This window comes from Histoplasma capsulatum, genomic scaffold, assembly GCF_000149585.1.
Source record: "Histoplasma capsulatum NAm1 scaffold_1 genomic scaffold, whole genome shotgun sequence".
Taxonomy (NCBI): domain Eukaryota; kingdom Fungi; phylum Ascomycota; class Eurotiomycetes; order Onygenales; family Ajellomycetaceae; genus Histoplasma; species Histoplasma mississippiense.
The window spans coordinates 3,024,508-3,036,895 of NW_001813982.1; the positions used below are offsets into that span (position 1 = coordinate 3,024,508).

Sequence of the window (12,388 nt, forward strand, 5' to 3'; positions counted from 1 at the left end):
CCACAGGAAGATAGATATCAAGAGGGGGAAGCCTCCATTATTACCTTTTAATGAAGGCAGTTATGATCGAGCTACGAGTAGGAGTCATTCCCGCGAATGTTCTCCATCCCCATCGTACACTTCAAAGATAAACGATAGAGACTATATATCTTCTCCGGAGGTGGCGGATCATCCAACCTCCCCTATTTCGAGGATAGATGATGGTTACCATGACTCTCATGATCATCAAAACTTTAATCAAACATACGCGTAAGTTGCCGTTCATTTCTATACCCCATGCATGTGGCATATTGTTTTCTACCCCTGGGTTTATTTACATTCTGACTGGGAGATTTGAAGAATAAAACCCGGGAGGGGTCGGTCGAATGACAAGCGACGGGGGAATCAAAGAAACCAGCGTGATCGGAGGCAACAGATGGAAGGCCCAAACCGTAAGCCTGGCCAACAAGAAGGCAGGCGTAATGTTCCTTTTGATCGCCGAGGTGGTCGTGGTAGCCACTTAAATTCCCAGGATCGACGAAAGCCAAAACCGCAGCAATTTAAGGGGACAAATAAACCAAAACCCAAGAAAAGACTGAATAACCGTGGACACCCACAAAGCCACGATAATGCTGGGATCCGTAACCATAAAGCCAGTGATAACAAATTCGGACTAGACGGCAATGCCGACCTCGATCCCACTAACTATCCAAATGAACATCAGTGTTCCCAAGACAATGCTGACATCCAAAAATTACAACAACACGAACCCCATATCCGTCACGGCCAATCTGAAGCTGAACATACCTCTCGCAAGAGAAGCAGACAAGATGAATCCCCTGAAAGACCTGAAGAACCCAGACGCCAGGAAGATGACATTACCCCAAAACTGAAGCGACGGCAGCCTCATGTCGCTGAGGCCTACAGGTATGGTATTCGTCAACATATAATTTGGCTCACTTGTACTAATTTATTCCTAGTCGTCGATGGTGAATTACGATACTCCCCTGAAACATGTCACTTCATTGGTAATCTACCACCTTTTTCTCACATGATAACCCATACCCGTTAACTTAAAACGTCATGGCATTCTTTTTCCTTTCAGGCTAATGGCCTTTTGGGCCTATAAATTAATATATCTATATCTATATATATGTCAAACAAGTCGGATTGTTTTGCATTTGGGATACTCTTGTTGTATCCGACTTTCCTTTTGAATTATAACTCTGTGGCCCTCGTCTACACTGGATATAATCTCCTGAGACCGGGAAGCGAATTTTCGTTCCACCGAATATGTATGTCTTCCCGTTTGCGTAGCTAACGCTTGGAGACTTTTTGTATATCAGAAATGGGTTTGCATTCGGCCACTTTAACACCTAACCCTCAAATCTGTAGATGGCGGTTGTGGTTGTGGTGGTGGTGTTTCCAGTTTGCCTTGACTATGTTTTATGCTCACGCCGAGTTTAGTATGGCTTCATATATTAATCTGCCCTGGAAAGAGCGTCGAACATACGCCTATATCAGCCCTCCAGGAAATATTATACTCCTGAGCTGCTCATGCTTCTACTTCCGCAGCTAGTGCTACGGACAATCCGTGTCATGTTGTCATGTTTTCCCCTCTTTTCCTGCCTTTTTTTTTTTTTTTTTTTTTTCCAACAGGCTTCACAAGTATACAGCAAAGAAAAATACACTTGCAGAGTGACTGTTTTGTGTAGAGTGATAGAAGCGATTAACAATATTGGCCAAGGTCATCTGGTTTCAGCTCTCACTCGCCATTCAGGCAAGGGAGGCTGGCCATCGCCCTGGTTCCGGACCTGTCGCTCCCCTTGTTTCCTCATCAGTTGCTTCAGCGAAGCAAGGCCGCAAGCGTCCTCTTTCTCCGTATGAATTTTACGAATGCTGTAAGGAAGGTTATGGTGTGGGGTTATTTCCCTATTTTCTTAGGAGACTTAGGAATATCCAAGGAACCCAAAGGTGTTAGGTTGTGTCGACAGTAGTGTCGATTTATTTAACCAAATACATCCCCATCCCATCGTTTAACGATGGAATGGAGTTGAACGCATATGCGTACGCCACAGACCCTGACTATATATCCCTGGGATTCGGGATGGCATACCGCCACCACTACTACCCGTCTGTTGGCTAAGTCAATGGGATAAAATCCCCTTCATCTAGATCCTGATCTTCCAACTCCTCTACCATGGCATTAGGATCGGGCAAAATGCAAAGAAATGCAAGAAATCCCTGGCTCACAGCAAATCAACCAAGCCGGCAAGCGAGAAAAGAACAACCGGGGTATCCCTATGCTGTTGAGTTATGTGTTATTTTATTAGATTTAAGCGATGGGAGTAGCAGTAGTACACTATGGCTTTTTGGCCATTTCTTGTACACTTAATTGATTCATATTAAGGTAGCCTTATACAGGCTAATCACCCAAGGATGGATAAATGATGCGAGGTGGATTTTGTTTTTTTTTTTTTTTTTTTTCATCCACACGCCTCACAGGAGTTCCGTTTCGGGTTCTTTGCTCTACTTTTTCGCTCCGTGTACACTATTTTTACATATCACGAGGCAGTCTGAAATCCGACAGAAATTTGAAAGAAGCCTATATAACCCATATTATTCACACCCATATATATATATATATATATATATATATATAAAATTTCGAAAAAATCAAAATAAAACTATGTTCATCGAGGTTCGAATTTGAATATACATCACGTGACTAGGATTTATCGGACCTCGTATAGACATTTAAAAAGAAGTAGTCGAAGGAATAAGAAATAAAAGGTAAACAATAAAGTGGAAACAGCCATTGAACTGTTCAGGTCGTACTGGGACTCGAACCTAGGTTTCCATCTAGCGTGCTAACCGCTAGCTATACAACCGCAACATGTTGGGTGGCTGGTTCTTTCTTGCCTACATCCCATTACAATTTCTCCGTGTGTTTTTGTGGGTCCCCTTTGGAAAAAAAGAAGAAAAAATCCTCCCCATAGTAAATTGCTCGAGCTGATTGAAGTAAAGCCGAGGAAAAAAAAAAAATTATATCTAAATAATTGAGCTTTTCATTTTAGGTCGTACTGGGAATCGAACCCAGGTTTCCAGAATCAGAATCTGGCGTGCTGACCGCTACACTATACAACCGTGATTTATTGGATGACGAATTTCCTGAATTATATTTTCATGCCAAGAACCAAAGGCTGGCTCTCCTTATCACTCAAGCATAGCGTGAACAACTTTGGTATTACTAGTACTGTGGCAACATTTATATCATACCGAGAATATTACCCCATGGGACTCGCAAAGGGCGTTGTGAGGGAAGGGATGCTGTGTGCTTTCTATTGGGATATCTTGGATGCTCCTGAAAAAGGCTTGATTGAATGAAACCCACGTCACTCCTGGGTTTTTCTGCTCTTAACTCGGATATCAGTATTTTCATGTCACTATTACTTTGCTGAGCCTCAGTCACAGAGACGTTCCATACCTCACACCACCAGAACTGGAATGTGAAGCAAAATTATGTGGCTATTGTGTTGATCGTTATTAGCCCGTAACGTGCTTTATCTAGGTAATAAAAGATACGTCGAAGTAAAATAGATATAAAAGTAACTATGTCATCTCACCAAAGCGGCATTTTCATCATCTCTGCAGTGATCCTCTTCAGACTCATTCCCCGACTCGTTCTCTCCCTCTTGACTATCCTCCGATTTCTCATCCTCTTCACTTTCGTAATCTGTACTTCCTTCTTTTTCTTCTTCTTCTTCCTCCTCCTCCTCCGCCTCCTCATCCTCCTCCTCCTCATCACTCTCCTCACTGTCCTCCGCAAGCCAATCATCCAACGTCTTCTTCCCATTCCCCACCACAACCCCATTCTGCTTAGCCCTACCCGTCCCAACATCATGTTCCTTGAGTGCATGATCCAACCTCTCACCAGCCGTCAGATGCACCTTCTCAACAAGCCCAGCTTTGCTCAGCTCATCCTCACGAAGTTTTGGATCTGGCTCCTCCCCAGCATGGACCCAATCGGGAAGAGGCTTGTAACCACGCAAGCCGTGGATACCAGCATCGGGCCCTATGACAAGCGAAGATGTGCCGAGAAGTAGGTCCTTGCGCGTTTCTGATGGGGAGGGGGTGAAAGGGACCGGTTTTGGGGCGAGTAGGAGGAGGCTGGCTAGTTGCGTGGAACTCGGTACTGCGAGTAAAGATTTGTAGAGGCGGGCGCGATCACGAAGGTCGTAGGAGATATCGTAGCGGGCTAGCAGGAGAATGTATTCCCATAGGACTTTTAGGGAGTCTTTATCTCCAGGTTCTGCTTGGAATGGGGTTTGTGGAGCGTTGTCACAGTCATTGCCATGGTTCTCGTTTTCGATATTATTGGTTGTTGTTTCGATGTTCTCGGCGATATGTAGCAGGTGGTGGAGGTAGACCTTAGCTCCTAAAAGGACAATTTGTTGCTTCGCCGTTTCGGATTCATCTGCGAATCCCTTTACAAGAATCCGCAGGACATCTGGGGCAATATCGTTGCCCACGTCAATGCCTGCAAACTCACCCACTAGCCATATTATGCTGGCCCTTGCATCGGGGCTGGTCGTCGTGTCGAGGTGTTTAGCTAGCATAACGACTGTCTTTTTGTGTGATGCTGGATCTTGTTGGATAAGATGCCTAATGACGGTTAAGGCTTCCGAGACAAGATTATCATCGGCACTGGATATCTGGCTCAGCAGAACTCGAAGGCACCACGCTGATGTGGCTGAGTCATTCTGAGCACATCTACCAATTGCCCTTACACTTTCTCGAACGAGTTCAGGTTGTGATTCATGGGAAAAATGCTCCAGTTCACTGAGAATGATGCCTTTAAGGTGAAGTCCGCAGTGTGGGAATAGGAGAGTTAAGATTTCTAGCTTTAACCTCCATATATGCGGCAGATCAGACGAGCGTATTAAGAAATGCGAAGCGTACTTCAAGAAGGGATTTGGGTCGATGAGGGCCACACATATGATATTATATAGTGCGACATATTGTATATCTTGCGGACCCCGCAACAAGGCAACTAATGGTCCAACAGCAGTGTTAAGGTACGCATTAGTCCCAACATATAGGAACAGTCGAACGACACTCACAATGACGGCGGCGTTCCGACTTTGGAGTAGAGGTTTGCATGCCCTGAGCAAGAGGTCAAGGTCTGGGTCGATTACCTGAATCTCCTCACCAGATTCCTCGGCATCTGCATTCCCCTCATCTTCCTCTTCATAAAAACCCTTAGGCTTGGAAGCCTTTAGTTTTTCTGTTCTCCTAGGAAAACATTTCCTAGCATAGACTACCATCAACCGTAGGGTCGCAAGTTGTCCCCATTCATCCATATCCACTAGCTTCCTAACAAGGTTGCGATAATGCTTGTGTACCAAATCAATCCTGTCAGGACACACCTCAAGAAATGATGAGACAGCGGGTCCCACTACGAAATACTGGCTGTCACCTAGGAGCGTAGATAGATATTCCAAAAGTTGAGGCAACGTCGACGGATCCAGATTATAACATTTTGGGATGGCTAGGGCCGCAGCTTTGCGCACATGAGGACTCATATCTCCGCAACCGCGAAAAATGGCCAACGAAACGATCTGGTTAATCACGGGAACTTTAATCGTCCTGACATTGTACGCAACGCCATGGCGCGCACTGAGATCTGATCTGTCAATGATTTTGAATGGCATGATCGAGAGAGTGCAAGATCAGGCTCGGATTCGGCGTGGTGCAGTAGGTATATATAAACTAGTTTCTTGACCTCGATGTTCGGGTTCGCAACGTTCTTCACGACCGATGAAAAGAAAGGTAGGCATGGCTCAGCCCTATACACCAACTGGAAACCTAGTCAGCATTTTCTCCAGTTACATTAAAGTATGATCATACCGCTATGACCTTCCGGAGCCCATCCAGAATATCCCGATCATTCCTGCTATCAAGGAGCTTCTTGATCTGCGAAAACGAGGTATGGCGATATGGGGAAGTTGATTTGAAAGCGCCTCTAGAACTGCTAGCATTGTGAGCGGCTTCGACTGTGAGCTCGCGAGCTGTAGACAACACATAAGTATATGCTGATGCTTTCAAGTTAAGGCAGCGGAGGTGTTACCTGTTTCTAGCATAGAGGAAATGCGCGAGACAGACTCCATTTCTCCAAGATACCTCCAGCAGCCGCCCGCGCAGCAGCTAATCCCTGGTAGTCGAGCAGCTCATGAAATGGGAAAGGTAGGGCGTAAGAGGTGATGGGCGGGGTGAGTTTGTGTCTGCGGAGGGTTCTGCCCAGGATGACGCTACTGTTCGCCTGGAAGCTTTGGTGGCGTTTGTACGGCGTTGTTCAAGCACATGCCTGCCGCCAGCCAACCGCAAGATCAAAGACTGAATATGTTTTATTAATATGATATTTGCGATATCACTCAAATATTCATCTTGCAAAAAGGAGAAAAATCTCTAGAATTTGCGAGATATATCCATCGATATGGTCTCCGATCACAACCCAAGTGTCCGATCTTTAGACTCCGCGCCAGACTATGTTGAATATCTACTATCCAGAGACGCTTCCACAACCACGCTGATTGTATGCTCTACCAGAGATGCCTTTTTACAGCAACTGTACACCTCCATTGTGTCAACTGCACCAGGAGCTGAACAGCCATCTTCACCACAAAATGGCCACCATGGGGACAGCCATAAATGCTCTCATCGCCGTCTGTTCAATACCATAGGGTCGATTGCCCGCGCCAAAAGACTCACGTTAGCATTTTGCCCGAGTCTTGAGCATTTTCGTGCTCATATATCTGTTTTCCGATGTCCGCAGCTTCTGTTACCTCAGCAAGAATGCAGTCATCTCTCATACCGAAAGAGACCTGTGCTGGCTGTCCTTGGTCTCGTTTCACTCCATTACGATACAAGTCAGTTCTCTGCACAGGGCATTGCGAAGAACCTTGCGCTCGCTGTTGAGATTGCCGCTAGGGAAAAGGTTGATTTGAGCTTGTGCGAGTGCGTTGCTGTTGGCCGTGAAGGTGCCAGTGGTAGCAGCCTGTGGGATGCTGATGTACCTCTGCTAAGTGGACAAACACTGGCGACCGGGACTGGGGGAAATAATGTTGATTTGGGGCGGACTGTGAAAGTGAAACAGGTTGCGAAAAGGTGGTTTTACTTTGTTTGAACGAACGAGAAATTTACAGAATGCGAGAAGGAAAACTATCTACTTGAATTATGGAGCTCTATATACGTACCCTGAGTTCCCCAGTTCATGCAAGAGGTTCTTGAAGAACCAGAATCGAAAACAAAAACACCCGAAGCAACCATGAGGGTATCCTAGAAACGCATGCCTAAACGACCAGCCCAACTCCCAAAATCCGAACTCCATTCCGTTTGGACCCGACAATCAATCCTCAGAGACATTTTTCCATTTCCGTGATATAAAGCTTAATATGGGACTCTAACTTCAAGTACTCATCGTGGGCACTGTGGATTTCATTCTCGATATTTTCCTTGAGGTCTACCATCTGTGGAAGGCGTTAGCAGGGCAAATTCCATACTTCAAGTATTTCAAATGTTTTGTCGGCATTTTCTGCACCTGGAATTTTACCTTTTTCTCTGTTTGTTCGATCCGAATCCTTCGCCGCTCCATATGCCGTTGCTTCTCCGCAAGTTCCTCGCGAAGCTGCTTTTGTATTCCCCTCAGCTCCTCCATCCGCGCTTGTGCCAACTCTTGTTTTTCCCGACTGCTCTTCCGTAGCGCTTCCGTCCGTTCGTTCCAACGAGATAGTTGTCGTTGCAGAAGTTTCTCCGTTTGAGCCACTTCCCGGACTGTGTTTCCTCGCTCTGTGAGCGCATCCCTGTTTCGAATGGCACGAGCATCTTCCTCCTCCTCCTTCTGCAGCTCTAGAGCAATGTCTTCCAAAACTTTTACACAACTTTGGACATCATTGGCAACAACATTAAACGTGTCCATTGACGTTTGTAATGCGCGCATTCTCTTTTCCATATTATCGATCTGTAGTTTGTCCCTCATTAGACTGTCCGTCAAGTCTGTTAGAGATGCTTGAAGGGTCGCCGGGCTTTGTAATACGTATGGCCGTAGTTTCTCGCTCTCCTGTCGACTCTTCAAGATTTTCTCGGTCATTTCTTCGAGATGGGTTTGTTTACGTGCCTTCTCCATCTTGACTCGCTCGAGGGTCTCCGCGACACGTTCTTGACTCCGCCTCAATTCCAACAATCTGACTTTTAATTCGTCATTCCTCTTAATCTTATCATTTACCGGGCCCTCCATTGCCTTCTGCTGCCTGCTCATCTCCGCTAACCGCTGTTGCATTTCCCGGTTCTCTTCGTATAACGTCTCGATCCGCGCCTTGGTCGTCTCTGATTTACTGAAATGTTTGTCTATCACGGCTGTTTGTGTTTCGCGAAACCGGACAAAGTTAATAAGGTATGAGAATATCTTGACAAGACGGTCGTGTGTAGGTTTTGTAAGATCCGTAAAGGCAAAGTCGTTGACGCCGCACTAGATAAATTTGTTACAAATTGCGCAGCATAAAAGTGTTTAAAGAGAAAACTTTTTTTATAAGAAAAAAAGAAAGAGAAAAGAAGAAAAGAAGAAAAGACGCATATCTTCGAACATACTTCAACCCATCAACTTCCGCAAGGACATAAAGAACCCCATCAGATTACGTGTGTCTGGAGGAATAAGATCGACATGGTCTGGACATATATCCTCCGCAGCTGCGCGCATGGCCGGCTCAACAGTTTCTCGAGTTGCATTCATTAGTAGCTCCGCGAACGATTCAAAGACTAATTGGATTTGTTGTGGATTCGGCTTGACCAGGTCAGCGACGGAGAACGGGACACCAATATCGTTTATACATCCTGCGATTTCCCTATCCGGCTACAAAATAATTGTTATTATTAGTAAAATATTAGATGTGGTTACGGGATACAGTAAAATGATGTCCACTCACAAGTCGCATTAGCGCATCACTATCGTCTTCTTTTTTCTTGTTCCGACCACCCTGCTGGCTCATTCGCGAATTGAATGCCATATTGCAGATACGTAAAGCAAAAAGTGCATCGGGCAGTTAATTTTTCTGATCTTGATGTGACAGAATTTTTATATATAGGTTTCAATCGTAAATGAATATGTTCTCCACTTTCGCGTTGGAGGGGAATTTGTTTGTTTACTGAGATAGAATGACCGCATGCTTCCAAAAGTAATTTAGCGTGAAAAGAGGGGTTGCTGCTGCAAACAGCGCAAACAATAACCACAATTTAGTTTTTGGTGAGAGTCTTGGCATCAAGTGAGATCTTGGATGCTGCTTGACTTGTCATAGCTTCACATATCAAATTGTTGCTCTACACGGATTTGGATTGTGGGTCATTTGACGCCATAATGCAAATTGGTATTTGAAATTTGACATTTCTCGTTCATCTAAAGGCTTCAGGAAAACCACTGTTCAAACATCAAATCTCTGACCTCACTTGTGAAGCCGGCGCTCAACACCCCGCTCATCTCTTGGTCGCGATCGTTTCTCGGTGCAATAAGCGACTCACAATTACTTGACCATTTACCTGTTTTCGAAAAACTCTCCTAGGCCGTATTGACCAGTTGCTCTCTACCGGTGAGCGGACATTTACGCATCCAATGGTAGCAAATATGTCACCAGAAGGCACTAACGAGCCATTTGAGTACGTACTACGCAGCACTGTGGAAATTCTGCTAATATTTCATGGGTTCTGATACTTCTATAGTATTGTTGCCACATACAATGACCTCCTCCTTTCCGATCCCGACCTCACAATGCCGATCGCGGCTATCGAAGCATTAGTCCTTCTCCTAACTCACAACCCTTCTTCCACAATATCTGAAACTCTGGATCTACTAGAAAAACACACCACACACTTAAAACGTACGATACCGAATCCAATCGCCCTTTCAGCGGGCACCGATCTTTTCCAACGGTACCTCATAACAACATTGCAAAGACCGGGCCAGCTCGGCCCCGGAGGGGATTTCAATGCGATCAGATCGCATCTCCTAACCAACGGCCGGTTATTCATAAAGCGCGCAAAGGAAAGCAGGGATAGAATTGCTGCATTCGGAAGAGGATTTATACGAGATGGAAGCACTGTGTTGACAAACGGTGGTTCAAGGGTGGTTAGTGCCTTGTTGCGGAAGGCTGCAGACGAGCTGAAGGAATCAGGAACTCCCTCGGCTAGATTCAAGGTCATTCATGTTTTGTCGGATAATTGTGACGGCAGTTCTTCCGGGCCGAATCCAGAAGGTATGGATACGGTCAATGCACTTAGATCGAAGGGTATTCCAGTAGCTACAATCCCAGAGTCGGCAGTGGCATACGCACTGGGGATGGTAGATATGGTTATTGTCGGCGCGGAAGGCGTGGTTGAGAACGGCGGTATCATATCGCGTCTGGGAACGTATCAAATTGGCCTTCTAGCGAAGGCTGGAAGCAAGCCATTCTATGTCGTTGCAGAGAGTCACAAGTTCGTCAGACTCTACCCACTTGGGCAATACGACCTGCCGATCAAACAGAATGTGGTCGATTTCAAAACAGATTCCAGCGGTGAGTCCTCCAGGAAAACCACCAGCATTCAAGCAGGAAGCCCACCCCACGAACATGCAACGAAAGAAAAAACGGATCACCTCGACGCGCTGCTTAGCGGGCAAACGCTGGCATCTGGCGAAGGAGAAACGTCAATAAAACGGGCAGCTGTCGATTTCACACCTCCCCATCTAATCTCAGCTCTCATTACAGAGAGTGGCGTGCTAACACCCAGCGCTGTCAGTGAGGAATTGATTAAGATATGGTTTTGAGTTTCAAATTTGTGCCATTGGACTTTCATACCCTCTTTTCTTCCTCTATTGTTAAGCGGCAATTAATACACCCTCCATTTGTTCAGTCAAAAGAACGATGTTATGGAATCCATTGTAGCTTTTTCGCCACTACCTTGTATAAGCTCTCTGCCTTTGTGACTACTATCGACCGGCTGCTCATGGTGATTCCATAAACTCCTTACCAACCAATTATCATCCACCATTCAAAAGCGAAGCTAACGCTCAGATGAATAAATATGAAAAAAAAGGTCTTGACATCATATGCATCAATACATTCGGTATTGATACTATACACCAGGAATAATACTTAGGTAAACCAAAATCCATCCAAATTACGGAAGAACAATAAATGGCAGGAAAATTCAAAATAAAAATAAAATAAATAAAAAACCAACGCTATTCGGAGAGTTTCTATTATTCAAGCCTTTTGAACTTGACCAACTACCCAGCCCACGATACCTTTTTACCCTGCGAGTATGCTGTCATTTTCTCACTGGAGCATTCCTACCTTCTTCGCGAAGACCTCAAACTTCCCCGGCGTCCTTTTCGTCCCTACGTGGCGCTTTCAAAACCGACCCGGTGCTATTTATCTGACTGAACATGTTCACTGGCCTGGGGGAAGCCTTGCTCTACAATCATTTGTTCGAGGAGGTCGGAGATTGGTATGGAATGAGGATGATATGCTTTTTCTGTTGTCCCGAAGATATCATCAAGTGGCGCATGACAACGTAGGGGCACTTCTGACGCATTTAGATAGACCTTTTATTTTGAAGTCGAATCCAATTGAGTCGAACTTGGGCATGACGGATATGACTGGGCGTGCTCCCTCCCCCGTCTTCTTGTTGTAGAATGAGTGCTTTCGAGATTGTGTCCCCTAGAATGATACAGGGCACCAATCACACATGCTACTTGCATAGCTGGGGCCAAACAAAGCACAGCTAAAGAAACTGCGTGAGCCACTGGGTCTCATAAAAGTATAGCAGATATGGGTTTTATAGAGTGTGTGGTGCCTAATTTTCTTTAGCACATACATGGATACATGGATGCACGATATATATCTATATATATATATCACCTCTCATTCTTTCATCCCAAGGCTGGCCTTCTTCCTAAACTTTCGCCCTTAGAAGAATTTGAGAATGTGGCCTCGAAACGATATCGCCTTCCAGCAGTGCAATATGTTTCCATTCTAGAAGTTGATGCTCCTCCTCTTCCTCAAGGATAGTGGGCAGAACATGAACATGGTATCGTGCGCGCTTGTTCAAAAGTTTTCTATGTGCGTGGCTGGCGGAGCGAATAGTAGGAGATGCCTTGACATGATTCTCCAACTGTTCAGTCCTTCCCGCGATCCCCGTCACGAAGACGAGAAACACGCATGACCATATGATGGCATTGCGGAAGTATCCCAGAAGGATTCCGCTGTGGGGAGAGGTGTCTTGAATTTTCTGGATTAAACCAACGATGGGATACATGGTTGCAAGTCAAGCCTCTCTGGGATGGAAATATATGAAGATATGCATATAGATATGTAGACGA

General features: G+C 45.4%; 6 protein-coding genes and 1 non-coding gene across 7 annotated transcripts; 3 read left to right on the forward strand and 4 right to left on the reverse strand.

Moving 5' to 3' along the window:
* Positions 1-415: 415 nt before the first annotated feature.
* Positions 416-972, forward strand: HCAG_00868 (predicted protein; the record flags this gene model as incomplete). The annotated part of the gene is made up of 2 exons (XM_001543772.1): positions 416-906; positions 960-972. 2 exons carry the CDS (start codon positions 416-418, stop codon positions 970-972), a joined length of 504 nt encoding a protein of 167 aa, XP_001543822.1.
* Positions 973-3,054: 2,082 nt separating this feature from the next.
* On the reverse strand, positions 3,055-3,126 carry HCAG_09392. The gene has a single exon. It is a non-coding gene; the product is annotated as a tRNA-Gln (tRNA).
* A 121-nt stretch (positions 3,127-3,247) lies between these two features.
* Positions 3,248-5,693, reverse strand: HCAG_00869 (conserved hypothetical protein; the record flags this gene model as incomplete). The annotated part of the gene is made up of 3 exons (XM_001543773.1): positions 3,248-3,380; positions 3,467-3,507; positions 3,606-5,693. The coding sequence occupies 3 exons, from the start codon at positions 5,691-5,693 to the stop codon at positions 3,248-3,250; spliced, it is 2,262 nt and encodes a 753-aa protein (XP_001543823.1).
* A 782-nt stretch (positions 5,694-6,475) lies between these two features.
* On the forward strand, positions 6,476-7,165 carry HCAG_00870 (predicted protein; the record flags this gene model as incomplete). The annotated part of the gene is made up of 2 exons (XM_001543774.1): positions 6,476-6,574; positions 6,605-7,165. The coding sequence occupies 2 exons, from the start codon at positions 6,476-6,478 to the stop codon at positions 7,163-7,165; spliced, it is 660 nt and encodes a 219-aa protein (XP_001543824.1).
* Positions 7,166-7,394: 229 nt separating this feature from the next.
* Positions 7,395-9,041, reverse strand: HCAG_00871 (conserved hypothetical protein; the record flags this gene model as incomplete). The annotated part of the gene is made up of 4 exons (XM_001543775.1): positions 7,395-7,508; positions 7,592-8,506; positions 8,699-8,887; positions 8,961-9,041. 4 exons carry the CDS (start codon positions 9,039-9,041, stop codon positions 7,395-7,397), a joined length of 1,299 nt encoding a protein of 432 aa, XP_001543825.1.
* A 611-nt stretch (positions 9,042-9,652) lies between these two features.
* On the forward strand, positions 9,653-11,156 carry HCAG_00872 (hypothetical protein; the record flags this gene model as incomplete). Its single annotated transcript, XM_001543776.1, has 4 exons — positions 9,653-9,684; positions 9,748-10,580; positions 10,773-10,802; positions 11,101-11,156. 4 exons carry the CDS (start codon positions 9,653-9,655, stop codon positions 11,154-11,156), a joined length of 951 nt encoding a protein of 316 aa, XP_001543826.1.
* A 634-nt stretch (positions 11,157-11,790) lies between these two features.
* On the reverse strand, positions 11,791-12,324 carry HCAG_00873 (predicted protein; the record flags this gene model as incomplete). Its single annotated transcript, XM_001543777.1, has 3 exons — positions 11,791-11,817; positions 11,884-11,910; positions 11,968-12,324. 3 exons carry the CDS (start codon positions 12,322-12,324, stop codon positions 11,791-11,793), a joined length of 411 nt encoding a protein of 136 aa, XP_001543827.1.
* Positions 12,325-12,388: the final 64 nt, after the last annotated feature.